This window comes from Pseudopipra pipra, chromosome 5, assembly GCF_036250125.1.
Source record: "Pseudopipra pipra isolate bDixPip1 chromosome 5, bDixPip1.hap1, whole genome shotgun sequence".
Classification (NCBI taxonomy): Eukaryota; Metazoa; Chordata; class Aves; order Passeriformes; family Pipridae; genus Pseudopipra; species Pseudopipra pipra.
Window position 1 is genome coordinate 26,142,570 of NC_087553.1, and position 27,915 is coordinate 26,170,484.

The 27,915-nt window shown below is 47.9% G+C and overlaps 1 protein-coding gene and 1 long non-coding RNA gene across 3 annotated transcripts; one reads left to right on the forward strand and one right to left on the reverse strand.

The window, feature by feature from the left end:
• Positions 1-185: 185 nt before the first annotated feature.
• Positions 186-19,686, reverse strand: NFAM1 (NFAT activating protein with ITAM motif 1). Of its 2 annotated transcripts, XM_064656722.1 has the most exons (7): positions 19,424-19,686; positions 15,744-17,721; positions 13,304-13,642; positions 12,150-12,259; positions 9,509-9,607; positions 4,884-4,970; positions 186-2,328 (listed from the first exon to the last, which is right to left on the reverse strand). In XM_064656722.1, the coding sequence occupies exons 2-7, from the start codon at positions 15,880-15,882 to the stop codon at positions 2,269-2,271; spliced, it is 834 nt and encodes a 277-aa protein (XP_064512792.1). In that variant the 5' UTR covers positions 15,883-17,721; positions 19,424-19,686; the 3' UTR covers positions 186-2,268. The 2 variants fall into 2 exon arrangements, with proteins under 2 accessions (XP_064512792.1, XP_064512791.1); XM_064656721.1 differs by having other exon boundaries at positions 15,744-19,686.
• On the forward strand, positions 19,389-24,882 carry LOC135415151 (uncharacterized). Its single transcript, XR_010430971.1, has 3 exons — positions 19,389-19,857; positions 21,314-22,185; positions 23,896-24,882. It is a non-coding gene; the product is annotated as an uncharacterized LOC135415151 (long non-coding RNA).
• The last annotated feature ends 3,033 nt before the right edge of the window (positions 24,883-27,915 follow it).

Genomic DNA, 27,915 nt, shown 5'->3' on the forward strand with positions numbered 1-27,915 from the left:
TCTCCCCCACCCTGATTTTGACAAGTTTTGGCACACAGCCCAAATCCCCACACTTGCCAGTGTTTCTTGGAAATTTTTACTTTTTCACTTAATTGATCAGAACCTGGTGTGATTCTTCCAGTACTTTAGCACTGACTGTTCTAGAATAGCATTTTCCATTCCAAATACTGTTCTTTCTCTCATGTTTCATTTTAAACAGCTTCAGCTATTTAATATATAGAATTGTTCAGGCATAAATGTAAGAAACATGCTATTTAAAAAGGTAACAGAAAGACAAGACAAATCAACTCACTGCAAAGCAAGATCATTGCCAGGAAATTTCCAGCAGCACACAGTATTTTTAGCATTTATAAAATTTAAAAAACAAAACACAAAACCTAAGCATCATTATTTTGAAAGTTTTTACTTTTCATCTAATCCACCAGCTTCTGCTGAATATTTTATTGCCATATTGCAATATATTTATAATTCATTTCATCATTTCTTCAAGTTTGTTAAGGAAAGGAATTGTTATATCTGTAAACTCTTCTGTGAACACAAATGTTTCCTGTTCAGATTAGTAAAATCTAAAACTTTTTATTTAAAAAATATTTATTTATAATTGTTGCAATCTCTTAACAAATGATAAACAGATCTAATAAGCCATGCTGTCTATTCATTGCTCTTTCTGAAATGAATTCCTCAGCACTGGGAAGAGAAAAAGCATTTTTCTGTGGTTAAAGAAAGTCCAAATTGCATGTTTGAAATCTCTTCTAATAAAAAGAGCAAAGCAATAAGCGGATTATCTCTTTAAACATAGTATAGGAAGGTTGGAGGCCCCGGAGACATTTTCCACAGCCTCTATCTCTGATACATAGCAACATTATCTTCAACTAGAGAGGGTCCTATGACCCTGGAGCTCAATTTTAATTTGATCTTCTTCTTTAAAGAGGTTTCTACGATTCCTCTCAAGTTATGCTGCATATTCTTATTTTGGGTTGGTTTGTTTGGATGTTATTTTGTTGTTGTTGTTTAATCTGAGATAAAACAGCCTCGGCTTTTTTGATCCGCTGGTTTGATCGTGTTATATGGATATTTAATGTAACCTCTTCCCTATCAGAACTGGAATATGCATCAGCACAAATGGTAGGCAAGTTCCAGCTGACAGGGGAGAGAAGAACTTGGATAGAAAATTCACTTCTAAGGCCTCACTTCTCCTCCCTCCAGTCATTTCAGAACTGGTCTCCCTGGCCAAATAACATATGGGGACAGGGTAAGGGAGCCTTATACCCTTGTACACCGGCCAGCTGAAACAAAGGCAAACCTACTGGTTCTGGTGGGCCAGAGGTACCATGCCTGCTCCCACAGAGGCTCAAAATCCCAAGCGATTGCCAAGAAGAGCAGGAAACTGGGGAACTCGGCTTGAACTTCTCTGGGCTGGAACCTGGCCCCAGACCTGCCTGGCTCATGTGGCCCCAGCAAGGGAGTTTCCTGAGGTTCCCACCTCCTTGTTCCTCTTTCTTGTTCTGGAATGGGCACTGTCACTGAGACATGTTGTCAGGCAGGGATATTTTCTGTTTTCCTTTTCTCCACCTTTATCTCTGTCAGTGCATCCAGTCCTCACCATAAACTGCTTATATTGCTGAAGAGGAAGCATTTACTTGGAGGCACTGATTTGAGTCGCCTGAGTATGGTCACAGCAGGCATCTGTGACTACTTGATGGGATTAGCAGATTATGAGAAAGCATGTTTCACTGTGGGGTTCCTGAGAAAGGAAAAATGGGCAGGTAGATGCTTGGATCTGGTTAAACTATGCATGTAGGCCTGAAGGCCTCCTCGGGAAAGCCACAAGCACAGGATCAGGTGGACTGCTGCAGGTTAGGATCTGAACTTCAAGCCAGCAAGTAGGGAGATCTCTGGATTGTCCTATCATCTGCAGAGGATCGAGAGTTAATTATTTCAGCCAGGGCAGGTGAGACAAACCTTCACATATTGCCCATTCCCAAGATAAGTGCTTGAAAAAAGCAGCTTTTCTTTTGCATCAAACAGCTTTGCTGCAAAATAGCTTTGCTGCATCAGTGCAGACTGAGCCCCGAGGGATTTTAACAGATGCATTCTGTTGTTAATGAAGGGCAGTTTAGAAGGAGCCAGGGGTTCACAAGTCCCTCGTGCTTGTGCTCTGAAGTTACTGTAGATCTCTGCATGTATCTGCATCTCATCGGGGATGTAAGAGTAGCTCTGCCACACAGAAAGATGTCTGGTCCACACCGGGTCAGATATCTTTCCCTGTTAGATATTCTCATACAGTGTATCAGAGGATTCTTCTAGAGTTGCTTGCTTCTGAGGTGTCTGCAGAATGATGAAAAGGAGAAAAAAGAAATGGAGGAAAATCATTCAAAAGATGATGAATTAATTCTTAATAAGCAGGCACTGACGTTTGCTCTGCTAGAAATGGCTGTAAGTGATCTGCTGAAACAGAAGCCACTATAGTGAGAAATGTTGCTCCGCCAGAGACAAACGTGACTAATCCAGCCCAAGGGATAAAGATGCCTCCTTTACGAGTCACTCTTCCCCAAAAAAACTGTCAGACTGGGAGGGGAGGGAAAATTGGACTCAGTAAAAAAATAAATCACTTTGGATTGTGTGAAGGAGGAATTCCCTGACCTCCTCAATCCTGTTTCTTCAACAGTTGAGTCTATTCCTCACGACCGTTCCTCGTGTAGACAAGGCGCTGACAGACTGATATTTTAAGCGCTGTGTGGCACAGGCCTGCTGTAAGCAAGGTTACACAGCAAGCAGCTGAAATGCCACCGGCTGAACTGAGCTCTACCTACACTAGCATTTTCTCTGTTGCCACCACTAAAGGAAAACACTACAAAAGTGCTGAGAGGAGGCACCTCCAAAGCATGTGGGATTAACCCCTTGCTACCCAAACTGGCCAAGGGTCCATGCAAATGCTCTTGTTTCACAGGGGTTCTCTGCCCCGCTTCCCTTTACACCTCCCCCTCTATGTGCAGCATCCCACAGCAAAAGCTAGGCTGGACCCTCTGCAGCAGAGTCAGACGCTGTTCAGCAATCTCAGCTCCCACTCACAGGCCAAACCCACTGACCCACAAGTCTCACTCTTAGGGAAAATACCCTAAAAGCCAGCTGGAGGACGAGTGTCCCAGGCGGTGACAGCCCATGATGACTCAGGGAAGCTGATCAAGGTGCTTGCAACCATAGTGGAAAGTGCAGTCAAATTCTCCTGTGCTGAGATCATAAGGCCCTGCCACTCACACTTCCCTTCCTTCAGACCAGCACAAGAACTGAGGACACTTGGTAACATGTGAGAGCTCATCTCATCCCCTCTCCTTGCTTTCTTCTCCTCTCTTTCTCCCATCTCTGCTTTGACCTTTACCCCACCCTGGCCGAAACTACCAGTGCCAGACCTGCTCACATAGAAATGCTCCTTTGCTCTTGCTTTGTTGCTTTGCTGCTGCTCTGTTTTACAGACCCTCTGTCCCTCCAAGCAGCAGCTGAATGGTGTGGGTCACACACAAACAACTCAGCACAGCTCAGACAGCTCCCTGGTAGGGAGAAACCTCACACATCCTGTATCTTGCCACCCAGACTGAATAATTTCAAAAGGGGTAGCTGGTAAAGGTATACAGAAGAATAAACAGGACCAGGAAGAGGGACCCTATCCAACTAATTAAAAATGCAGCAAGAACACAAACCCAGGGATTCTGTCTTTTCCAGTGCATCATGTAAGACAAGCCTATATAAAACAATCCTTTCTGCTCAGTAATCAGGGACCTGCCACTGCTTTTGCTACCACCAACCACAGTGGTGCCACAGCAGTAACTGCAGGCAGCCAGTGGCCGTGGGACCAGACCACGTGGCAAGTAGCAGAAACAGAAAGAGGCCGCTTGATTTTAGACCACCGTTTCCTCAAAGGTGGGAGTTGTGAAAATGCCTCAGACACTGCAATGAGATGAACTCATGAACCAGGGGGATGGTGAAACCAGGGGAATTATCCCCAATAAGACAGAAGTGGGAGGAAGCAGGAGACATTTTTCAGGAACATTTTCTAACATTAGAAGTGAATATATATTTTCTAAGCAGATAAGAGGTCTGGAGAAGAAAAGAAAAACAGAGTTCTGAGGACAGGAAGGAAGTGTTCCCTGGTGTGCCTGATGCAAGTTTTGTCCATATGAAACAGCTGACACCTGCCAAAGGCAGGGTAGAAAGCTGTGTGGACTCCTGGTCTGATCATGCGGCCCCCACAACTGATTTGCACCTGCATATTCCTAGTTGCATCTATTTTCACAATGAGTGAATTTAGTACAAGCCCAAAACATAGGCACATTGCCTTTTCCTGAGCCCCAGAGCTGACAGAGATTGTATCAACCCAGCCTCTGCTCAGACCATCTTAGCTTCTGCTACCATGAAATGGCTCTCAGGTGCCTAATGCTGGTGAGAGGAAAGCTGCGTCCAGTGTCTGCTGCTGGTGCACAGATCCCTTTACCCCAGAGGACTTCACAACTGTCTAAATAATCTGGAAGGGGCAATAGTGGGGACCAGCATCTGCCCAACTCTCCATGAATGTCCATCCTGTTCAGAGGGAGCAGTGATGCCAAACCCCTCAATGCCTTTCAGCATATGTCATACAGCAAAGCATCTGCTCAAAACTGTGAGTGCCAAAACTGGTCAGGTTGCAGGAGCAAGGGTTCTCCTGGAAGAGGGAAGATAGGCTACATGTGCAGCCCAGCTGGCGATTGCATGCCACATCCTGTTTTCCCCTTTTGGTGGGACTGGAGACACACTTACTGCCTGCCAGGTCATGGCAATTCTGTGGGATTTCTTTCTCCATGTGCTCAGTGCATATGGGAACTTTCCAAGAATAGGGCCCTAGCTCTTACCTTTCTTGGAGGATTTTTTTTGAGTGAAGGGTTCTTTGTATTGTTCTCGAGGACAGAATAGATATCAATTTGCTTCACATCCAGGCTCTGCACAGGGGAAAAAAGAAGAAAATAGGGATCAAATAAATTATTTAGGTTTAAGACTACTAATTACGCACTGGGTCGTTCCCCATCTCACACCTGATACTTTTTAGAAACCCCTGCCATCTCCAAAATTTTGAAGTTCCTGACCTGAACTTGGGCAAACAGAAAATCCTTTCCCTCTGAAATCCCTACAGTGCAACTGCATCATCTTCTTTTTTTCAGGCTCACAGAGACAGGCTTTGATGTTACCTACCCTGTGTAAGGCAGTGGAGAAGAATGCCAATGCCCCTGCCTCCCTCTGCTCCAAATTGTCGCAGAATGGAGAATAAAGACCCCTCTGCCACATGGGATGATGATGTGCACCATGGGGACATGGCTAAGGGGTAGTGTTCTGCATCACTCAGGACTGTTTAGGTGCCTGACACCCACAAGCCCTTGTTCGTGGTTATTCTAGGCACACAAAGGTGAGAAAAGGGGAGAGGCTGGGGGTCCTGAAGCACAGGTGCTGTTGAAAATGGGAAACCCTGCATTGGACAAAATTCCTATTTATTGTCTGGGTTTGTTTTTTTTTCCAAGCCAGAACTCTCCTTTCTTTTTAGAGTGAGCAAAGAATAGTAAAAAAACTCCATATGCTCCCAGGCCCTCAGACATAACCGTGGTCCCACACAGCTACACAGAGAAACACACATGCGCCCTACATGCATATGCACTCGCTGTCCCCCAGGTAATCATGTCACAGGAGATGCATGTCAGTTTGAGTGATATTCCAGATCTGCCTGAAGGATCAAACATAACAATCGGGAGGACTTTTCCATGTGTTTTTCAAGGATGACAGCAGGTTGCCAAGGTGGCTGTTTCTCTGGCAACAGGAAGATGGGAGGAGCTCCGGCTGCAAGAGGGGCAGATGGTATTAGTGGAGAGACTGCAAAGGGAGCGAGGCGCCCTGAAACACAGAGAGGAGGATGAGCAAAACACGGAGGCTTGATTCAGGGGCTGCTGATCACCTGAACCCTCATCATTTCATCTGGAGTTGCAAACACTCAGCATCTTTCAGGATCATGGCCAGCAGAACAGTGGTTTGAACAGGACTAGATGATACAGGAGCAGCATTTGGGAGGGGGCCTTGGAATAAACAGGCACTCAGACATGAGGGGGCCACAGTGAATGGAGCACCACACGTCTCTGCCATTCCCATGCCTTCTCTCAGAACAGTCAAATTATTTCACCTCTCTGCTTCCTACTCCCAAAACCCCACTTGCCCACACAGAGATTTCGCATGTGCCCATGTGCACACAGAAAATCCAATTTCCCCATCCTCATTTTCAATTCTCTTTGTGATGCTCACAGTGTGGACTCGTCCTGCGTGCTCCACTTCGAGCAGCCTGGCTCTGTGTCCCCTTGGCAGGACAGGCAGCCTCTTTCACTGCTCCAGTCTGAAGCCACTTGCAAGCAAAAAGGATCCTTTTGGTATTTAACCTCCGAAAAAGACTCCCTGCCTCCACAAGCCTTCTTCCCATGAAGGCTGTTGACACTGCTAGTCCTTTGCTGGCCAGTTGGAAAGCTGGTGTCTCCAACTACCATTTGCAGTTAATTACTTTTACTTGGTCACTGACCACCTGCTACTGTCACAGTGGAGGCACACAGGCTACTTTCCTCCCTGCTGACAGATTCCTTCCCATCCCCAAGCAGCCTCCTGTCTTCCTCACACCTGGAAAAGCTCCTGTGCTCTGGAACCTGACTGCACCTGCACCACAGGAGTTCTGTTTGCTGCTCAAAAAAGCTTGTTTGAAGTGTAAAGCAGATGAAGCAAGGCCCTCAGATTGTTATTTCCAAGATGCTCGTTAACTAGGCAGCTAAGCTGGAAATCAGAGGATACACAGGTTTGGGTCTAGTGCAGTGAGGTAGAGCAGCTCCGGGGTTGCAGGATGACAGAGGTGTCAAGGAACACCTGGTAGTATAGAGAGAACAAAGTGGTTTCCCAGCTGCCCCCTCATGACCAGGGCATACACCCACCCCCAGGGACCACAAAGTAAATAGTGGCATCTGAAGAGCCACTGGGAAAGGCATTTGCTCCCAGGGCTGTTCAGCAGCAGAGCTTTGCAAAAGGCATGGTAGGACCCTTCCCACACCAGAGATGAGCCTTGCTGCCATGTAGGATAACAGAGCTGCACCAGCCAGTTCCGAGACCTTACTTTGATGTCCAGTGCTGCCTGCTCTTGCTTCTGCACCCAGCTCCCGGCCTGCAAGGACACTGTGGTTCCTTGACCTGACTTTTTTTCAGACTCTGACCTGTTGCTTCCCCACAGATAGCACAGCTGGCACGTGATGGCCTCCTGTCCAGTCCCCTAATCTCTGACCTCTTTATCTTATCACTGGGAGTTACTTCTCACTTGTCCTTCCTTTTTCCTTGCCTTAGTTTACCCCAGTGCTGACCACAGATTTCTTCCCTCCTCGTGAATTAAGAACCGAGCTGAACACCCAGTTTAACACCAATAGATTTTCACAACACACCTAGTTTCAAATGCAGTTTGCAGGTCTGAGTTTACACTATGCAGAGTTCCCACAAAATTTAGCAGTGGGGCACCAGAGTCATCTTTCAAAGGAAATCAGGTTTGTCGACTTTCTATTCCCCTCACCTCTCCTGAGGGCCCATCTAACACAGGTTTCCACCCCAGGGTTCTTGCCCTCTATACCCCATTACACCTCACAGGGCTGTGCTCCCCCCTCCTCACCTCGCAGCCCTTCTTTCACCATGTGTCTGCTGCGGGGAGTTGCCGCTTCATGCCTGAACGAGTCGCCCCACAGCAGCTGCTCCACAATACAGGACCCTCCAAGTGGGCGGGCTCATATTCCCCAGTGCACAGGAGATGGTCCCAGGCTGCTTGCAGCCCTGCCAAAGAGCCACCTGCCCTGCACACCGGGCTGGCCAGGAGCCCTGCACAGCTGGTGTGTGGTTAACAGCCCAGGGGAAGGCCGGCTGGGCCAGGTCCATAGGGCTCCTGAAGCACTGGGGCCCAGCCAGCTCCTGGGATTGCCTGTGCCTAAGGCTGGCTCTGCTGGCTTGCTATATTAGCCCTAGTGGAGCCTGAACAGAACAACATGATGAAACATGTAATTAAGATGGAGCTAAGGATGCATGACGAGGCCGACTGAGCGAGAAATGGATTTGATTTTTTTTTTGTCTCCTTGCAGAAATCATCCACTTCAGCAGGAAACTACCCATTCGGATTTTTATAAGCCCGAATTAAAAAGAAATTACTTGATACAAATGAAAAGGTTTATGACCTGCAACCTCCTTTACCCAAAGCATTGCTTTTTGCCCAGAACAAACGTATCACATACAATACATAGTGCTTTCTTTTAAACAACTACTCCAAAAATTAAAAGGCCACAAAATGGTGCCCTTCCTCCCCCCCACAAAGTGAGAAGGAGAAGGGGCAGGCCTACCCTCTTGTTTGTATCTGCCCCCGATCAGGTCTCCCGCTTCCTTGGCAGAGCTTTGCTCCTCTCTGTAGTACATCCTCCAGAGCTTCACTTTGTTTAGTTTAAATGATTAATGCAGAAGAGCTTACAGGTTTTCCTTGGAGAGACTTTTCCAGTCCTTACAGACCTCACAGACAAAAAGGTTTCCTAATATTCAGGTAACATCCTTCTCTACTCACTTTCATTTTATTTCTCCTTGTTCGTCCCACAGATCACAAGGAAAAAAACCAAACCCTTCCCTTCTTAGTGGAGCAGCCCTCCCATGGCAGTAAAAGGCAAAAAAGGAATCCATTTTAAATGGAGCTGGATGGGTTGTAAATGGGATTAGGAGTCATGGTTACCTGAGATAGCTGAGGTCTAGGCCTGGCATTTCAGGGCAGCCACTTCAATTCTATTACTTATGACGCTGCAGCTACTGGGCTCGAGGAGTGGGAACAGTTGGCATTCCCCAGTTTGGGAAATGGAAAAGGATGCAATGAAAAGGAAAATGCTTCAAAAAAGAGACTCCCTTTATTTTCTTCCTGCCCTATTCCCCCTGCTAGCTAGTCAGCCTGCTCAGGACTGCAATGGTCTGTGACACTGGCATCAGTGTAGGTACCATAGCAGGAACTCCAAACAGCTGGGGTTGTCTAGGGGAATATGTCTCTCTGCCCCCAGCCATCATTCTCCAGCTGGGAAGGGCATGTCCTTGAGACACTCTGCAGTACAAAGAGGGGCTGAAATACCCTCTTTCTTCCTGACTTGTGGAGACTCTTCTACCTCTTCCATCAGGAACCCTCTGTGGCCCCACACTTGCTGTAGAGGAAAGGGTGCTGCCCAGCAGGGCATGGGGCAAGGCTTGGGCACTGGGGAGACCATGACTGGGACCAGGATGGAGACACACAACATGCACAGTCTTGAGAGGAGCTGAGCAGGGCAAGGTCACCAGTACCAGGCTGGTATGCAGGTATTGCTCACGTTTCACATCATGATACTGGCATTGTTTTTACCATGGCAGGGAAAGGAATAGTTGTACCATGATGCAGACAGAAGGGATGGAGGGTGATTCTGGTACTCACATCATAGACAGGAGGTGGTGGTGGTGGGCTGGCTGAAGGGAGCTGAGTTTCCACCTTCTGTCTCAGGATATTTAGCTGGCTCCTTCTAGGGCACAACACCTGCTCGGGACAAGACATCAAATGACACATTTGGAGAAAACACAATCTCCCCAAAGCTGAAATGAACACCAATGTCATATCAAAGCCAGCTGCTTGCATATCTCCTGAATGCTTCCACAGCAAAGAGTGCTGGCAGTGTCTGCACAACACATGCTGGTCACTTTCCTCACCACAGGGTAACATGTAGGAGTCCCGTGACTTACACTGGAGCAGCAGAAAGGAGAACTGGGCTCTGTGTGTACATATAAAGCACTTTCACCACTGAAACTTTGCTGGGCGAAGGGTGTAAGTATTTTACAGCACAGAACAATGCTGTAGGACAAGGAATAAAGTAGGGCCATCTTCATAGTGCACAAGGGAATTCCAGAGAGGCAAAATGCAATGACTTTTGTCAGGACTTGGCCGGGAAGCTTCTGCTAATACGCAGGGTCTAGAGAAGAGCACCAGACAAGCATTAGTGATGACATATAGTCAGTGATACACTAATGTGCAAGTCCAGCATGGGGTTGAAGGAAGAAGGTGCATTCCTCTGAAATGTTTCTTGCATCAGATGAGTTCTCCTTGAACGTGTTCCATTCACACATAGAGAAGCTCAGCAAGCAAGGGAGGAGGCAGAAAAGGAAGAAGGCTTTGCTTTGTTCTAATTCAGAAAGAAGTGGGATGATTATATTCACATCACATGAAAACTATGAACTGCTTTCCAGTCCATTAGTAACTAAGGAGGATGCTAAATAGCTTTTCTTAAAGATAAACATTTTTAAACCAGCAGGTCTGAGCAAGCTGTGGTGAGAAATATGGGCTGTGTTCTGCAGGAGGGCAAATATAATGACTGCACGATCTCTTCAGGCCCCAAGGACAGCCCATGAGTCTAAGACTTGCAGGCCCACCTCAAAACCTAGAGATGCCAATTGGTGAGTCGTGACACTGCCCTCCCCTCCTCATCCCCACGGAGACACTGTCTAGGCAAACAGAGATGGGGGCCTGTCTCCAGCCGACTTGCTCTGCCTCTTACATTCCTTCCCCTGTATCAGGCTGCCGGCAAGGCAAGTCTCACGAGATTAGCAGGTCTGCCAACTGCTGCCATTCTGCTTTCAACCTCATGATCTCTGACTGTGTGTGCTGAAGCCTGATGCTCCTTGGAGTCAAAGGACTGTACAAGCAGCACAGCCTCCACATAAAAATGCATGCAGAGAGCCTGCTGTTGTGGTGGCAGAGAGCAGCCTGAAGAAGTAAATATGGGGCATACTCTACCTAGAAAACAGCAATCCCCAAGCTCCGCTTTAAAAGACATCAGGTATTTTTAAGCCAGCCTTGAGATCTCTGGAAGAATGCAGAGGATGCAATTTGAACACCTGAGGGTGGCAGTACTAGGAGCTGAAGGTTTTTCCCAAACAACAGAGATTCAAGTATCATGACTCCAGACACTTTTCCTCAGAGCTCCTGTCTCATCCAGATCTTTTGCCCTGCTTTTGGCTTTTCTTCTCCTTCTCTCTAAACCCCTTCTTCCCCACACCTGGTTTCCCCTTTGCCCTCAGTTACTCATCCCAGCTTCCACTTCCTTACCCAGCTTATCCCAGCCTGGTCTGCTAACCCAAGGGGCCCTATCAGTCCAGTCTTAACACCCTCCTCCGAGAACCAGTGCTTCTTTGCTCCAGATTCCAGTCCCAGTTTCCGCCCTCAGGCTCATTCTTCCAGCTTCACAGAATCATTGCTGTTGAAAGGTGCCTCTGGAGATTGTCTAGTCTAAACTTCCTCTGCTCAAAGCAGAGTCATCTAAAGCTTGTTGCTCCTCAGGCCCTTGTCCCTCTCTTTTTTTCCCCAGTTAGTTGTAATTTCCACACATGCTTCCTTGGGATCCTTGTCATGACCTTTCCCTCTCTCTCTGCCTCTTAATGTTTCTCTGCCAAACTCATGCCCAAAGCTTTGGTCCCCAGCCCCTCCACACTGCAGATTTTTTTCTTCTATGGTGCACAAGCTCAGGAATGCAGCTGCAGAATTCCTGAACCAGAGTAACCTCCATCTTGAAAGAGGATTAGAAACAGGGAAAGTCATGCCCTCCTCCTGCCATCAGGGTTGCAACAGATTTGCTTGGGTGCACAGGACATTACCTGTCTGACTGGCAGGTAAGGCCCCCTCACAGGGGTTTTAGACAACTGAACTGCTAAACTGACGAGAGCCACAACTGAGTATGCATAAACTGCAATCTTCCAAAATTCCATCACAAAGCTACATCTCCTTGAATGTTCTCAGGGCCAGCACACTGCTAGTGTGACTTGCTGCCCTATGTCAAACCCTTGTTCTAAAGCAAAGCATGCTGGAGTCAAAACAATTACCAGAATTTCTTTAATTATTGACTCTTTTTGTCTTTCCTGTAATATTTTTTTTCTCAGAAAAACTGAACTTAAGAAAATAAACCAAGGCAGACACCCAGCATGGAAAATCTCAGGACAGGGATTTCCAATCCAGCCAAGTCAGAAGCAAATGGAATTAATTCCCAGAATGGGTCATGTCAGGTATTGGGTTTTATTTGGTTATAACTTGCCTTTCTTTTCCACAGAAGCAGAGCTGTTGCGATGATGCTCAATGCAGCAAGAACAACAGTAAGGGTAACAAGGATTTCCCACCCATAAGAGGTATCTATGTACCCTGTACCTGTAAGAAAGAAGGAAAAAGGTTTACAGTGTGAGTGGAAGTTACAATCCTGCTGTGTTTTTAGCCCTGGAAAAAGCCTTGAGAGAACTAAAATACAGGACTGCAGAGTATGGTGGCAGAGATGCACACAACCTTCAAAACCCACTCCGATTGAACAGAAAGCAGAGTGAAGCTGCAGAATCACACAGAAGAGGCAGGTTATAAGCAGCTCCATGTCATATAGTGCATTAGATGGAGGTGATACAACTATGAGAGCCAAGAAATGTGGCAGATAGAGGCTGGCAAAAGTCTTGTGATAGGAGCAGAAAGACAAAGGGTGGAAAGCACACAGGCCACACAAACTAGGAGGGTGGGTACTGTAGGCATCCTCTGACCAGCGTAGCAAAGCTATTTCATTGCAGCTCTTGCATTTACACTAACAAGTTCTTCATATCCAGCATTCAGAAATGCAAATCCAGCCAGTAAGCAGCATGCCCATCCTTATCACTTTTCTTTAACATTCCTCTTATGTTGCATGAAGCTTTCCCTTGCTTTCCGGTCTGCCCATTAGCAGACCAACCAAACCCTTGCATCACATGGAAAACGGGGAGGGATGTTAGTCAGTCCCTAACCTGTTCGTGAGCCCCTAGCAGTGAGCACCGAACCTGTACATCTCATTACAGCGAGCGCCCTAAGGACTGACCTTATCAGCTGCCTCTGCCATAGTGCTGAAGGCCAAACCGCACTATCTCTTCAACATTGGCACTTAAAAGCACCATCTGACCCAGTGCCAAGGCTCCCTGGATAGATCCTGACTCCCAGGAGGCTGTGGCAGGGCAGATAAAAATTACTGCATCTTCACGTTCCCCATCGGGAACAGTAGCACGGGTCACCTGTGCAAGGTGCATTCAACCCCAGTGGCAGTAAGTACTGGGCATGAATCATTATTCCCACCTGATTTCATACCATGTTTGGGTAGACGAAAAGAAGAGCAAAGACCATATTTTCACAGCCAGATCCAGCTGATTTTTAACCTCCTGCCCTTCCTTCTGGTCGTTCACTTACCTCTAGCGAGGACAAACACTCCCTTTCCCACTTTCTGGATGTCATTCCATTTGACCTCGCAGTAGTATGTGCCAGTAGAAGAGGTCTTTTCAAGCGGCACAATTCTGTGGTCGTAAGATATGGCAGCAGTCTTATTCTCTTCTCCAGAAGGAATGGGTAAGTTTTCTGACCTATTATAGATGGATGTCTTCTGGCCCAGTGAATTAATCCAGTAATAGCAGATTGAAAATTTGGTGTATTTCGGCATGTAAGGAAAGATGACTTTACAGGGGATGGATATTTCTTCCTTGAGCAGCGCAACCTGGATTGGAGGTTTCTGCTGTACATCAACATTTTCCCCTGTAAGGGTAATAAGTGTTAGCAGTTACCTAACATCGCTTTCAGTCAGGAGAAGACGGCTGTCCCAAAGACAGGATCACATGGAAAGTAACCATATGCCAAGAAGCACGCCCAGAGCACACAGTGTTGGCCCTTGTCAGAAACTGAGTGATTCAGAGCATGTGCCCTGTGTGATCTGCCACATCTCTTAGGTAATTGCTGTCTGATTTCTGATAGCCTGCTGCATTCACAGGCTTCCCCTTTTCTCTTGTGAGCTCCTCTGTACAATGCCAGCACACAGAGAGACAGGAAATGAAGCAGGAAGTGAACTGATTTTGCAGTGGTGTGAGACTGTATTTATAGTGGGTGACTAGAAAGCGATTTTCCAAGACAAATGCTAGCTAGACATCTCCTGGAACTCTTGAGTTACAAGCTTCTGCCTGGGCATCTATGTGTGGCCACGTGATGACTCTGTGGCAGTGAAGGTGTTGTACGTCAGCGGGTGTTATCAGTGGCACTGTGTATTTCTGAAAAACAAGTGGGGAAGGAAATTGCATATTCCGTACAGGGGCCAGCACCGGGGCCGTGAGAAATAAGCCACAGCTTAATCACTCCAAAGTTTTGCTGCTGTAAAAGGGCAGCAAAGTACAAGCCTTGATGCCAGATATGGGAACTATCTGCAGAGGACTGCAGATCTTAAGTATCTATATGTGACAGTATCTTAAGCAGAGAGATGGAAGATCACACCCTTCATGTGCTTCCTCCTAACACATACAGGGCAGTTTAAAGTGATTTATCACTGCAATTCAGTAGACAATGACGTCAGGAGTTACAAGAGAGAATGAATAAGCACAGAAGTGGAACCACACCACAGTTCACTCCCTGTTTTGTTTAATAAAAAGTAAAAAAACCTTAGAGTGAGCCACAGGCTGGTAAGGAGCCTGGGGTACAGGATTTCTTTGGCTTCCCAGCCAAATCTGGGTTTAACATCAGGCAGTCTCTAGATCTACTTGTTTGGCAGCTGACATGATACCATATATAAAGCAATTTAAGAGGAGGCTGTTTAAGAAAGGGAACTAGAAACTTACACACAAGCCTTCTTATGAAATGAAGGATTCTTTCAGAGATGTGAAAACAGAAGAGGGAAAAAAGGGTAGAGAGAGAAAGTAGGGGATGGGCAGGCTTTTCATTCATGCTTTTGATGGGATTCCCTGGAGTTCTGCATCTATGAACAGGCTCATAACAAGGTATTAGAGCTGTCCCAGAGCACAGCCAGGCTTGCTTTCCTGTCATCATGCACTAACACTGCATCACAACAGCAGCATCACCCCTGCACAGCGGGATCTGGCATTGGAAAAGGCAACTCAGACTTCGCGCTGCTTAATGCCGAGCACTGAGGAAGGGGTGGGGGGGCAACAATGGAGGGAGGGCATGGCCACTGCCCAGAAAGGACTGTTGGGAAGTAACATCCATTAAGGAAAATTCTCTACAGATCACATAGCCAGGGACAACAGCCTGAGAGTAAGGAAGAGCTTAGCTTACATCACTAGAAAAAGGTTCTTGGCCGTAAAAGCAACCAAGATATAGTACAGTCCTCAGGGACATGCTCATTCTTTGTGAACACACAGTCCTGTGTACACTAGGAACAGTATTATGGAAAGAAATCACAGAAAATCCTGCAGACACTGTGGGAGTGATAACCCAAGTGGTTTCTTCTGGGCCATATTTTTCAAAATCATTCATCATCCTTCTCCTCATCTCTACCCAGCAGAACACACATGAATATAGTTTCTGTACAAGACATGGCTAAGGACTGCTGTAACAAAGCAGAGGAGAGATCTATCTTCTTGCAGTATCCCAGGAGCCATGAGCTTGAGAAGAACATGCCAAGGAAAAAGCCAAACCATTTTATTTAGGTTATCTAACCCTTCTCCCATGTTTCCCCTTTCTTGAGGATTTGCTCTCTCAGCTTTGAAATGCTTAAAAGACAGAAATAGCAGCAGCGTGCAAATTCCTAGAGGGGATCTCTGGAAATTAGCAAAAGATAGCAGCTGGAAATGCTCTAATATGAAAAAAACATGAGAGTAAACAAAAGGAATTTAAAAAAAAAATATTTGTTTACCTCCACACTGAAGCAACCAAAGAAAGAGGAAGATGACTTTTAGATTAGAGGCCATGATGGGTGTCAAAGGCTGTAAGAAAACAACAAGACAGGAAGATCCAAAAGGCAAAAGAGATGGGGATTTGTCAGGTATTTCCATGCCTGGGCAGCTGGTTGATCCCCTCCCCTTTGTGAAGGGACAGGCAGGATGTACACACACTGCTTTTGGCAAGCAGTTCCTGGCAGATGCAAGCTCTTCTGCTTTTCAGTCAGACTCCTCCCCGCACCAGGGTTAATATTTCTGTACTACCACGATGGTGTTACACCTACCAGCGGGTGTCCAAACATTAGACCATAAGCACTTTAACACACAGAGCTTTGTCTCCCGATGACCGTAAAATATCGCCCACATTTAAAGCAAATTTCGTCACCCTCCAAACTGATGTGAACACTCAAGTGTGGGATCCCTGTTTTGTCTTCAGTGCAGAAAACCAGTACCCACATCAGCAGTCAGTACAGAGAAATGGCTCCACTGTACTCCTGACTCCATAAAACATCCCTCCACAGCCAACTCCTCCACCAGGTCCCTTCAGAGGAAGGCACTCATATTCACAAAGTGAGAACAACTAGACAGCAAATTCATCCCTAACAGCTGGGATGCTTCAGATCCACACCATGCTGGCTCTGAATCAGCTTCGCAATGCAGGCAAGCTTTAAGTAATCTATTGTAGTCAAACCTAAGGAGAGCCCTTTGAAGAAGAAAACTCTCTTTTTGTGGGAGGCTCCTGCCGCCTATACTCACGAAGAGTCTTTGATTTCAACAAAAGCTTGTTTTTAGCTAAGACATCTGCAATGCAACAGCTGAGCAGCATCTGACTCATAAACTCCCCCCCCCCATGTCTGAGAGATCTTCACTTCTCTCTAGGCAGCTTCCTCCTTTCGCACTTCTTGTGAGACATTTGCACTATCCACAAGAAAGCACACTGCTGCAACTTCAAGGGTGCCTGCTCCCACAGGGTGCTGTGCTGTGGAGACTGGTGGGGGATGGCCACGGGGGAAAAGACCTAAGGCAGCAGATGAGCCTGTAAACTGCACGTCATCAAAAGCACTATCACTTGTTTTGTCCATCCAGAGTTTGTAGGAGTGAGGTCTGCTCCAAACAACCTTTGGTTTACAGCATTTTTCCTCCTGTTCAGCCTGGGACAGGTCCTCAAGAGGAAGGGGTCTTGTAACAGGGGGAGGTGTGCAGCCGTGGCCACTGTGGCCCCCTGACCCCAGGGATGGCTCCAATACCTTGGTGAGAGCCCTGACAGATGGGGAGAAGAGCAAGTGGCTTTGTGTGGCTCTGCGAGGCTGGTGCAGTAGCTGCACTCCTCCAGGGAAGGTTTAGCTCAGATTAGCCAAAACAACTCCTCTCCCCAAGACATGCTGATGTGAGCTGGACAGGGCTGGTCTCAGCTGGAAATTGCTCCTCACAGGTCTTAACGCTGAGCAGCAAGGACAATCAAGAGTGGTAACAAGACACTTGGGGCCCAATTGGTATTTCATATATGGAGGCACAGATCAGGCAGCTGTGGCTCTGGGGGGCTCTGGGGTCACAACAGTGCTCAGCAGCATTTCTCAGGCCTGAAGAGCATCTCAAGGTAGTTGGAGCAGGGAGGGAGAAGGAAGCAAAGGCTCACTACCCTCCTGTAGAAGAACTCGGATGAACAGTGAGGGCTTCTTCGGCTCTTATATCACACTCATCCCCATGGTAGCACACAGCTTTGCAATTTTCAGCATTGATGTATTTCTAGAGGACAGAACATGCTGCTCCTGTCAGTGATGTGTTTTAACTGTTATCAGCATTTATCTGCTTCAGGAATTCAGAGTGATAAGTGGATTAAGTGTGGTAGGTTTGTAGAGCTGCCAGGTCAACATCGTCCTTCTGTCCTTTCTCTTCTTTTCCTATAAACAACCCTGTTGCCACTCGAAATGCCAAGTCTAGAAATATCGCTGTCTGGAATTAAAAAAAAAAAAAAAGATCTAGCATTTCAAAAGAGATCACACATAAGACTCAGCTGTGGGATTAAAGGCACAGCCAGGCCAGAAATACATTCACTGCTGGGATTTGCTATGGTAGAGCTCACTGAAAAGAAATGGCTTTGAAACGACTACCCAGCAGCTATTAACTGCGAGACAGGATGACATTCTGTTCCTTAGAGCCTAAAGGGAGCCTGAATCTTTGAATGTTAAATTCTAATTCAATTTGGTCTGGGGATTCTGGACTGAGTTTTAACCCTGGAGACACAAATGGGAGGAAGATGAGGAAAAGCCGGGGAGTTGTGTGTTTCTATTACCAGCCTGTAGTGGGGCTGAACTGATCGCCCTGAAACTTAGGTGGAACTAACCAGCATACCTGTGCCAAAGGAAATAAATTACAAAGCTCCATAGCAATAGGTCATTGTATGACCTTCACTCATGCATTATACAGTACACTGCTGCATGTGAGCCGGTCCCTGCATGACGAGGAGGGAACTGCCTGGCCAGCTATAACCCCACTGCAGCACTGACTGGCCAGGATCCGTATGGCTTGGTCTTCCCTTTAATGCAGTGAATGCTGACACTTCCTGAGAATAAATACAGGATTAGGCTAGGTTCAAGCCACAGTTTCTGCTTGTAGGTGGAAAAGTGTCTATTAATTTCACTCAAGGACTGTTAAAAGCCTGCAATGGTGGCCAACGTTCCCAACCATGAGGAAAGGCACATTGTTCTGGCACGCGAAAACAGCAACACGTTTGGGCAAGTGCTGCACCTACCATAAGTGCCTGCTCACAGCTGTGTCCAATGTACACCCACAAGTAAAGGCACACACACACACACACATGTGCCCACACATGCCCCCACAGCCAACTCCAGGGAAAGTATTAATTCAAACAAAAAGGCTGCTGCTAGCCAAGGCAAAAGCAACGCTGCAGAGACCACAACAAAGCCTCTTTATTGCTGAAGCGTTTAACACCACAACCATCCAAAAGAGAAACACCGCTTGGCGCAGAGAAGTGCTGCAGCAACTCAACGAGCCTGATTGCACAGAGCATTTCATTCCCCAGCACGGCAGCTCCGGATTTGCTGCCTTGTCAGAGACCAGCTCAATCCCCCATTGCTGGAAAGCCAGCCAACGGCAACACGCTCACCTCTGAGGATTCACAATCTCTTTGACTCCTCTAACCCCAGACTCCAAGGCGTACAGTTTCCCTCTGTCTGGCAGCAGGAGCGACAGCAGAGCCAGTGCAAGCGGGGCCGTACCTCTGCCAGCATTTTTACCACTGTTGTGTGCCGAGTGCCTCTCAGCAGGGCTGGATGATGCCGATGCAAAAGCTGCCAATGCCCTCGCTATGTTTCTACCCATCGAACTGCTTTAGGGAAGAGAACAATCAGGGACTTGATGGGAAAACAGAAGAATAAAGGTGTTGACACTACCGTGGGGAAGGGAGGGGGCACTTCTCTAATTCCCTTTCATCAGCAAAATGAGTCTGCCTCAGAAATCACCCACTCCTGCTTTTTCTCTGTTCACCTGCTGGAAAGATTCCCGGGGCTAAATTACCACAGGCCTGACACACTCTGGGGGCCATGCCTCAGCCTCGTGGTGCTCCCTACGGTTCTCCTTCATGGGCTTCCTGCGTGTCAAGCTGGGGCGAGCAGAAACTCGCCTGGAGGCACACCTTTGTCTTCTCGGGCTGACACCTTCCAGGAGAACATCCACCTGACCGTGCCTGGGGCTCACATAGGACCAGGGCAGAGAGACCATGTTAGGTCTGCCTGAGTCAGTGGGTTAAAGCTTCCCCCGGGCAGTCCACCCGCACCGGGTGGGGCAGCTGAGCCCCTGAGGCGGGGGGACACTGAGCGCCGGGGGACACCGAGCCCCAGACCGGCCGTGCCGCGGTGACGGGCAGGGCCTGAGGGGCGGTGGCGGCGGCGGGGCCGCGCCCTCACCCACAAGATGGCGCCGCCGCCCCGGCCGCCCCCTCCTTCCCTCCCTCCCGCACCCACCCACCCCGGGCTCAGGGCACCGGGGCAGCCACTGTGTTTCGCACCTGGCAGCCGCCACCCCGAAGTGAACGAGTACAACTAGGATCCATTTAAGGCAAATTTAATGGTAATTAACCGTAATCAACAGCTTGAGGAACAACTTTTACTCAGCAAGCTGCAGATACCGCGGTTGCAGTTCGCCCGTCAGGCAGGAGCGGCTGAAGACGGGGTGCGGAAAAGGAAAATGAACCTCACTGCCGTGGGTGTAACCCATCCCCGCTGTCTCCCGCCCTCCTCGCCCCTCGCTGCTGCCAGAGGTCACTGTCCCCACAGCAGCCCGAACCTGTCATCCCACACACATACCTCTTGCCCCTCCACTGCAGGCTCCCCTCACAGCCCCCTGTGGCAGAGGCAGCCGAGTTACTTCTGCTGAGTACTTTTGGGGGGCAGCAGCCCCCAGCCGGGGAACAAAGCACAGGGAGCTGCTGCCAGCGTTGCCTCCACCCCGGCACTGTCTGTCCCAGTCACTTAAAAGCCATCCCTCCTACACCAAGAGCGCTCTGAAAACTCCTGCCAGCGCTAGTGAGGAGCATGGTTTTATTATGAATGACACCTCTCAGTGCAGATGCCTCCTGGCACCACACCTGGGTGTTCCCACCACCAGCAAAGCCCAGGTACCTATTTCATGCCACTGACCAGGGATGCTGCACTAGTCAAGATGCTGGTAATGGTGTGCAGCTCATCCTCAGTAGGGGCAGGCTCAAATCAGTGCCCCCACAAAAAGCCACAGACTCGCTGCACTAAAGGGTGTGCAGCTGCTGTGAGCAGCCCCAGCAGCCCACCTTGCTAGTCCCCATGGAAGCACAAGCAGAAGAGTCACAGGCACACAGCCCTCCCACGGGCACAGGATGTGTCACCAGCCCCATGGTGCCTTGGCCAGGCCAGCCCAAACTTTCTCACATTAGCAGCAAAAGTGCTGGGGGTGGGATGCCGGGCAGGAGCAGGGCATGCTGTCAGCAGTGCTCTCCTAAAACAGGAGTCCCAACTCCTTCCTCGCCAGCTGCATGCTTTGAGGTGTGCACATCATGCCCTGAAATCCTCCTGAGTGAAGGGCTGTGCATCTTCTCTGTTGGGGGTAAAGGGTGGGAGGCAGGCAGGTTTGGCAGGGCCTGGGTCCTGTGCAGACACAGGGAGCATCATGTTGGACGAGATGGCAGCAGTTGCAAGGGAGCTGCAGAACCAGTCCCTGCCAGCAATGGCCTCGCCAGATGGCCCTTCTGGTCTCGTCTGTGCAGGAAAACTGCTTGGGCCTCAGCAAGCCCTGCTCTGAGCCAGCCAGCTGTGCCAGACCCAGCTCCTCTCACCCTGGCAGGCAACAACTTCTGACTGCCACCAGGTACCCAGGCCAGCCCCATGGCTGCCTCCAAATCCAAGCTCCTTCCCTCTGAGCTTGTTCAAGAAGTCAAGAGTTCAACACTCCCCTGCACCCAAACCACCTCATTCACTCCTCTGCTCCTCTTCTTGCTTTTTTTTCTGGCTTTTATGTCTTCCTTTTTTTTTTTTTTTTTTTTTTTTTTTAACAGGAACCTTTTCTTTGGCTTGCAGCAGCTTTCCAGCTCAGGATGTTGAGAAGCAGAACCTGCAGCACAGCTAGAGTGACCCTGGGAACCAGCATGGACCCCTGCAGCAGACACATGCATGCAATCACACCCCGCTTTAGATTGTCACGGCTTTCCTCATGCACACCAGGCCTCTGCCAGCTCCTGGGAGGAAAGTTGGGAAGGTATTAAGTAGCTAAGTACCTCGCTGGCAAATTAATAGTTTTTTCTTTCTATTAATTCAACTTTGCTTTTATTCTGGACTGTGGAGAATATGCAGGCTGATACAGCTGTTACAGCACAACCTCCTAGGGTGGAAAAACATCTTTTTGTCACCAGGCCCTATTCTGGCTATACAAACTAAATAAAGAATCCTGGCAAAAGTATTTGCTGGAAGAACTGCACCTCCACTAGGATTTTTGCCAATATAGAAATGTGTTTCATTCTGTCTTCCCTCCCCATCCCTCAATTTCCTACCTGCCATTTACATTTCTGGCTGACAGAACTACAGGACAAAGATCTGTAGTTTTGGCCTAATGCAAGAGGATGACCACTGGGTTTTGTTTTTCAAACCCTTACAGAGCACTGCTGAGCACACTGGGAGCAGCCAAGGCTGCCATAGGCTATGGGGAGAACTGGGAGAGGTTTTGTGAACCTCTCTATGGGCCTGGAGGTTAGGCACTGAGCCTGAACCCACTGCAATCCCTCCAGTGAAAAGGGTGTCTTCTGCCTGGAAAGCCACAGGATGATAGATGTGGGTCCAACAAGGATAAGAAATGCAAAAAACCCTGGAGTGCAAGAGGAAGTGTATCCTGTTTGCACGGAGACATAACCTCAGCAAGAACAAGTGCAGGAAGGTGAGACTAGATGGACACCATAGCAGGGTCCAGACTCCTTCTGTGGCTAATTATATCTCCACTTGGTCTTTAGAGAGATATATATATGCATGCATATACATGTACTCATATTTTATACCTAGCTACTAATATTGCTGAGGTTTCCCTAAGGCAGCCCCTCTGTGTCCCCCTACAGCCCAAGTAGTCATGCTGAGACCCTTTACCATAGCGGGGCCCATGGCTTCTCCTGCAGACCACTCTCTCCCCAACCTGGGGAGATCCTTCCCCCCCACACACCATTCCTTCCTTTATTATCTCTGCCCAGCTGTGGTTTATAAGTTCTTTAAATCTCTTCTAGGAACAGATACAGATCACAGTTACCCAGAATCCAAAAACGCAGACAGCTTGAAATGTGGTTAGAGTATGCCCTACTTTCATGAGCTGAGAGCAAGGCTCTACCAAGGTGCTTGCTATGGGGAGAGGATAAGAGAAAGACCTGTTTCAGCAAACTGCCCCTTCCTCCCTGCCCAAGAAACAAACCTAACCCGTCCCCCTCCAAGCCTGCTGCATCTGTTCAAAATGCATTGCCTCTTCTCCTGGTTTGCCCGGGACTTGCAGGTGAGCAAGATGGAGACATGAAGGCTCTCCTGCACTGCAACACTTGATACAGGCACAGGGATCTCCCCAAGCTGAGAGAGGTGCAAGGGATTTGCCAAATCAGGGCCACAAGGAAGGTAATGAAGGGCGTGCTGCAGATTAAGAACAAGATGCATCAGTAGCGCGTTTACCATCTGCACGCTCACTGACAGCTTTTCCCCATACTAAGTTGCTCCTAGGCTGCGGGAGATGCAGAAGTGGAAGTGCTGCCGGGGACTTCCCTCCTGTGAGAAATCCCCTCACTGGGAAGTCTGCACTGGATTTCAGAGCTGCTGTGGGGCTGTGTCTCCATGGGGAGCATGGCTCCCTTGCACTGACAGGCTCCCTCAATGGCAATATTTCCAGGACTTGGATAGGGATACTGCTGAAAAAATACCAGGAGGCCTTTTTCCTTCTCTGAGTGGTGCCAGCCCACAAGACCAACCTGCAGACAATGATGTGCGTTTTCCACACCCATTTTGCCCGTAGTCTGATTCTGATAACCCTGGGCTTTTCTCACAAGCACTGACGGTGTTCAGAGGAGACGGGACTTGGGTAGAGGAGAACAGCTTGCATAGACGTACCTCCAGCTCTATGACTTTCTCCAAAGTAAAGAATATTTGCTGAATGATTCCACCTATATTCCAGGTGGAATACATGGAGCAGTACATAGACATGCCACTTACAGCCACTAATATTTTAAGGTTGTTTGCTTAACCCTACTTGGAAGAGCTTGTATCAAGGGAAGGATCAGAGCAACAGTGGGATGTTTTTGCTGGTGCTCTCACTAGTGGTAGCAACAGTGAGATGTTTCAGAATGGCTTGCTGTAGTCAAGGCCATAAAGAAATGCTAAAGAAGGTTTTGTCTGAGAGATATAATAGCCCAAGATCATTACTATATTTATTAACACCATTTACAGGACTGACTTCAATAGCCTTGGAGGGAAGAATGAAAAAATGCCAGCAAACACATTACGTTCTTCTGCAAGAAGTTTTTTCATCCTATTGAAAAGCTTTGTTAGAAAGAATGATGAGAATGGTAATAATAAGGCACTATAATTATACCTGATCCTTCTATAATCTCTCTCTCTGCAGAGTTCGGGAGCACTTTACTGCTATTATTGGATTTGAACAGTCCCATCTGGATAACATACGACTGATTTGTTTGCATGGCTTATTTTAGGTATTTCAGCATGTACATTAGAGTTGCCTTCGTATTTGGCTGATTCCCTGCACAGTCTGTAAGAGCAAGAAAAGATCTTCAGCTCCTGCTCTCCACCACTCCATTCTCCCATCCCAATGCCTTGGAGAGCTCTTCACAGAAGTCCAAGGATAAACAGAACCATCAGTCCTTCCCAACTCAGTACTGCAGAGTGTACAACAGCAGTACCAAAGTACTAACAACATGGGGGTTGGATACTATCTAGAACATTTGGATTTGCACCTGTATTAATTTAGGCTTGAGATTCCACGTATCCCGTAACAACTCTAGATGCACTTGAAAGTCTAGCAGCAAGGACCTGGCACATACCTGGTGCTAATGTACATGCTCTGTGGTTAGAATAGCTGCTACTTGAAGCTTTTAACCAAAGGGATCTGTGGCAGGAATGTGCTCCCAGCATGCACAGAACCAGGGAAAGCGTGACGGATGCTCACACCTCTCCAGACTTGGCATTCCTTGCAACACCGTCTCAGTTACAGTGACGCTGGCAAGCTCTTACCGCAGCTCCCATTCACCGTGGCGTCTAAATGAGCAGCCAGCTCCATCAACATCAAGAACTTTGTTGTCCCCTTGCAGGAGCTCTTGAGTGCAAAGCTGGGCACTTGCTACTTCACTCTGCCAGGGCCAGGAGAAATAAGACATCACTGAAAATAATTCAGCCCATGCTTAAAAGATATTATATAAAAAATGAGATTTTTTTTTTTTTAAATGAGTAAAAGCACAATGCAAAAACTCTGGTTTACATGACTTGAACAGTTTTCACTTAGGAATTCACAGCAATTTGTCACTAGCTTGCAGTGCAGGGAGGGAATGTTCCTTTCACGCTGAATCACCATAAAACAAGCACAAGTTGCCTGATTCTTTTGTTCCTCTCACACATTTTTAAGGGATTTTTTTTCCTTGTGAATTGGAGCAGGGTTTTCTCCTGCATCTCTTACACACCCCACCTAGCCTCATCCACGGGGACAGGTGGAGTTTCCAGTGTTGGCCCAATCCTAAGGCTGTGGGACATTTTGTTGAGGAGTTTAAAAGGACCCATTAGCCATGTCTTAAGTTTTCCCCAGCCTAATTTTTGGAGTATTATATCCGGTCTCCTCACTTTCGTTCTCTTAGATTCTTCAGAGCCGCCTCTGTCAATTTGTTTACTTCTGGTTTATTTTTAAAAGACAAACCCCCAATGGACATAAGCTTTCAAGTCCCTTTTGAAAATGCTGTCTTGTCTGTAAGTGCTTTGTTTGTGATCCTCTCCAATCCTTTAGGCTATTGTTTACAAGCTGGAAGGCATCTGCGCTTGGGCTAATCATGCCGAATGCCAGCAATTCCCCCAGCATGATTTGTTGCACAAGCCAGTGGGAGCAGGGTTTGTTTTGATTACGTTTAGTGTGGAAAACCCACATTTGCTCACATCAGCCTGACAAAATGGGGAGGTCTAATCCAAAATCTTCAGAGGGGAACAATAATCTGGTCATTGATTTCAGTGGCGTTGGGATCAGCTCAAAGGTTGAGAGCTCTGACGGCAAGGCTGGTGTCTTGGGAGAGCAGGTAGTGCAGGAGCCAAAAATCTTTAAAAGTGTATGCCTTTCATTTGCTGTGGGTTGGATGAATCAAACGCAGATCTAGGAGGCTGCCAGTGCTATGCTTTTCAAAGCTCTGCAGCTCCTTTCTGACGTGCAGTTAATCAGGCTGGGACCCCCCAGCTCTGCCCCAACCAGCCGTCACCTTGGGCTGATGCTGGCCTCCCCCAGTGTCCTCAGCTGACAAGTCAGGCTCTTTCACTCACTCTGGATGATGGCGATGTTTTTATCCTCAGCCTGTGCTGACGCTTGCCTCCAGGCATCAGATGGGTGTCCCAATTTTTCTGCTCGTGAAAGCTGGGAAGAAGTGCCCGAGGGCTTCTGCGCCCTGCTCCCTTTGGGGCTGCCACCAAACTGCTGGAGCCCGCAACTGCATGCTGCACGGTGGGTGTACAGGTCTCAAGGGGCTCCAGCGCAGGTTCTAGGAGTCCCATGTGCAACCAGAGCTCAGCACAGGAACTCAGCACAACCAGAGCTCAGCACAGCTGTTCCTTGCCAAGCCGCTGGCTCAGCTGGCCTGGGCAGCATCCTGTGCTGCTGAGCCTCTGGCTAAGCTTAGGCTGGCTTGCTCCCACACTCCTGCTATAGCTCAGGTCTGCCCAACAAGGCACAGAACTCAAAGCTGCACCTGGATCCCACCTCTCCCCTGTTTCCCAGCTCAGCTTTTCCTCCTCCAGAGGTGCTCCATCAATCCCCATTTAATCCCTTTTTGTACCCACACAGAGGTTAGCCTTGCCAGTGGCCTGTGGCAGGGGCTTCCACAGCTTAAGATACACTTCACAGGAAGAAATGTCTCCTTTTGGGTCTTGCACCTGAGTATTTCATCAAATGCCTCCTTGGGTTTTTAAGAAAACACACACACGTGGTCACCTACTCCATGGCATTTAGGCTTTATAGATCTCTGTCGCAGACCTCAGCCTTCTCTTTTCTGGATGAAGAGTCCTAGTCTATCGAGCCAGCCCTTGCACGGGAAGCGTTTGGAAGTACTCTGCTTTGCCTGAATCAAAACCCCAGCTCTGCCAGCCCCAGCTGAGATCAGAAGGCAGCAGGAGCATGCTGAGACCTAGGCAGCTCCGCAGGGAGGCATCGAGAGTTGCAGAGCAGCTCTGCCACGTCTCCCTCTCCCTTGACACCTGCTTTCTCTCTGAAGGCTGCCCTCAGTAACCCAGCCTTTGCACCAGGGACTAGTGCGGGGCAAGCAGAAAGCTCCACTGCATGCAGTTGGTGTAACTGTACAGATGCCAAACATCTAAAGAATCGGTGCAAAATGAACTCAATCAGACAAAGACATCACATTTGCCTAACCAAGGTATGTTGTAAATTAAGGGGTTTGGCACACTTAAAGACTAATGGTACAAACACACGTTTTCGGAGGGACATCAGGGTAAGGGTCAAAACTGAGACCCAGCTGTGTGTACACAGGCTTTACTTTGAAGCTTGACTAGCTAAGAAAAGCTCATTTCCAAACACTGAGGATACCCAAATGCTAATAAATTTTTAAAGTGCTTTTGCACAAACTTGTGTTTTTCGGTGAATCCTGAATTCCTAATGACATACAGACCCTTATGTCAGAGGTAATCAAGTATTATTACAAGAGCTGCTGGCTGTGGGGCCCCTCTTGAGCACACACATGGGTACATATGGAAGTTATTAGCAAGTTTTAGTGAAGGATTTTGGGAAATTAACCCCTGGGGCCCCAAAGCACAGCTAACAGTTGGGACCAGACAAAGAGCAGTTTCCTGCTGGATGCCTGTGGCACGCTGGGACTGAAATCCAGGCCCTTTGCAGCACGATAGAGGAAGCCCCTCTCACAATGACCAAACTTTTCAACTTCTGCTGTTAAGAAGAAGGGTTGAAAAAAACCATCTGCAAGGCTGTGTAAGTTTCCTCAGCAAACTGAAATGAGTCAGCTGGAGAAATGTATAACATAACTTATAAAAATGCAAACAATTTTCTTCTATTCCCCGAATGGCGCTCAGGAGGTTATGAGGAAGTTTGCAATTTCTTCGTAAGTCCCTTTAGGAGCCACCAAAAGAAACATTTGGACACAGACCACCAGGAGCTGCTCCTACGTGGCAGAGGAACCAGTTCAGAGGCAGAGTGATTAAAGTGAACATCTCCCACTCATTAATGAAAGCAGCAGGATAGTGCTTGAAGTCACCCTGTGGAAGTAAATTCTTAGAGTTTTGCTTTGCACATCTTTTTTTCTCAAGAGCTTAAAGAAAACGGTTTCTCTTCCAACATCCAAGCAGAAAATGAAGGACTCTAACGTTTGCCTCAGCCAGTGCACTTTTCACTTTTCTGTTCTTCCCAAACTGA

What these genes read in the sequence shown, in the direction of transcription:
- NFAM1 (XM_064656722.1), bottom strand. Translation starts at nt 15,882, where the DNA reads ATGGAAATACCTGACAAATCCCCATCTCTTTTGCCTTTTGGATCTTCC. An exon ending in AGTGTTTGTCCTCGCTAGAG is followed by an intron (nt 12,260 to 13,303) that starts GTAAGTGAACGA and finishes TCTTTCTTACAG; the next exon opens with GTACAGGGTACATAGATACC. An exon ending in AAAAAAATCCTCCAAGAAAG is followed by an intron (nt 2,329 to 4,883) that starts GTAAGAGCTAGG and finishes ATCATTCTGCAG; the next exon opens with ACACCTCAGAAGCAAGCAAC.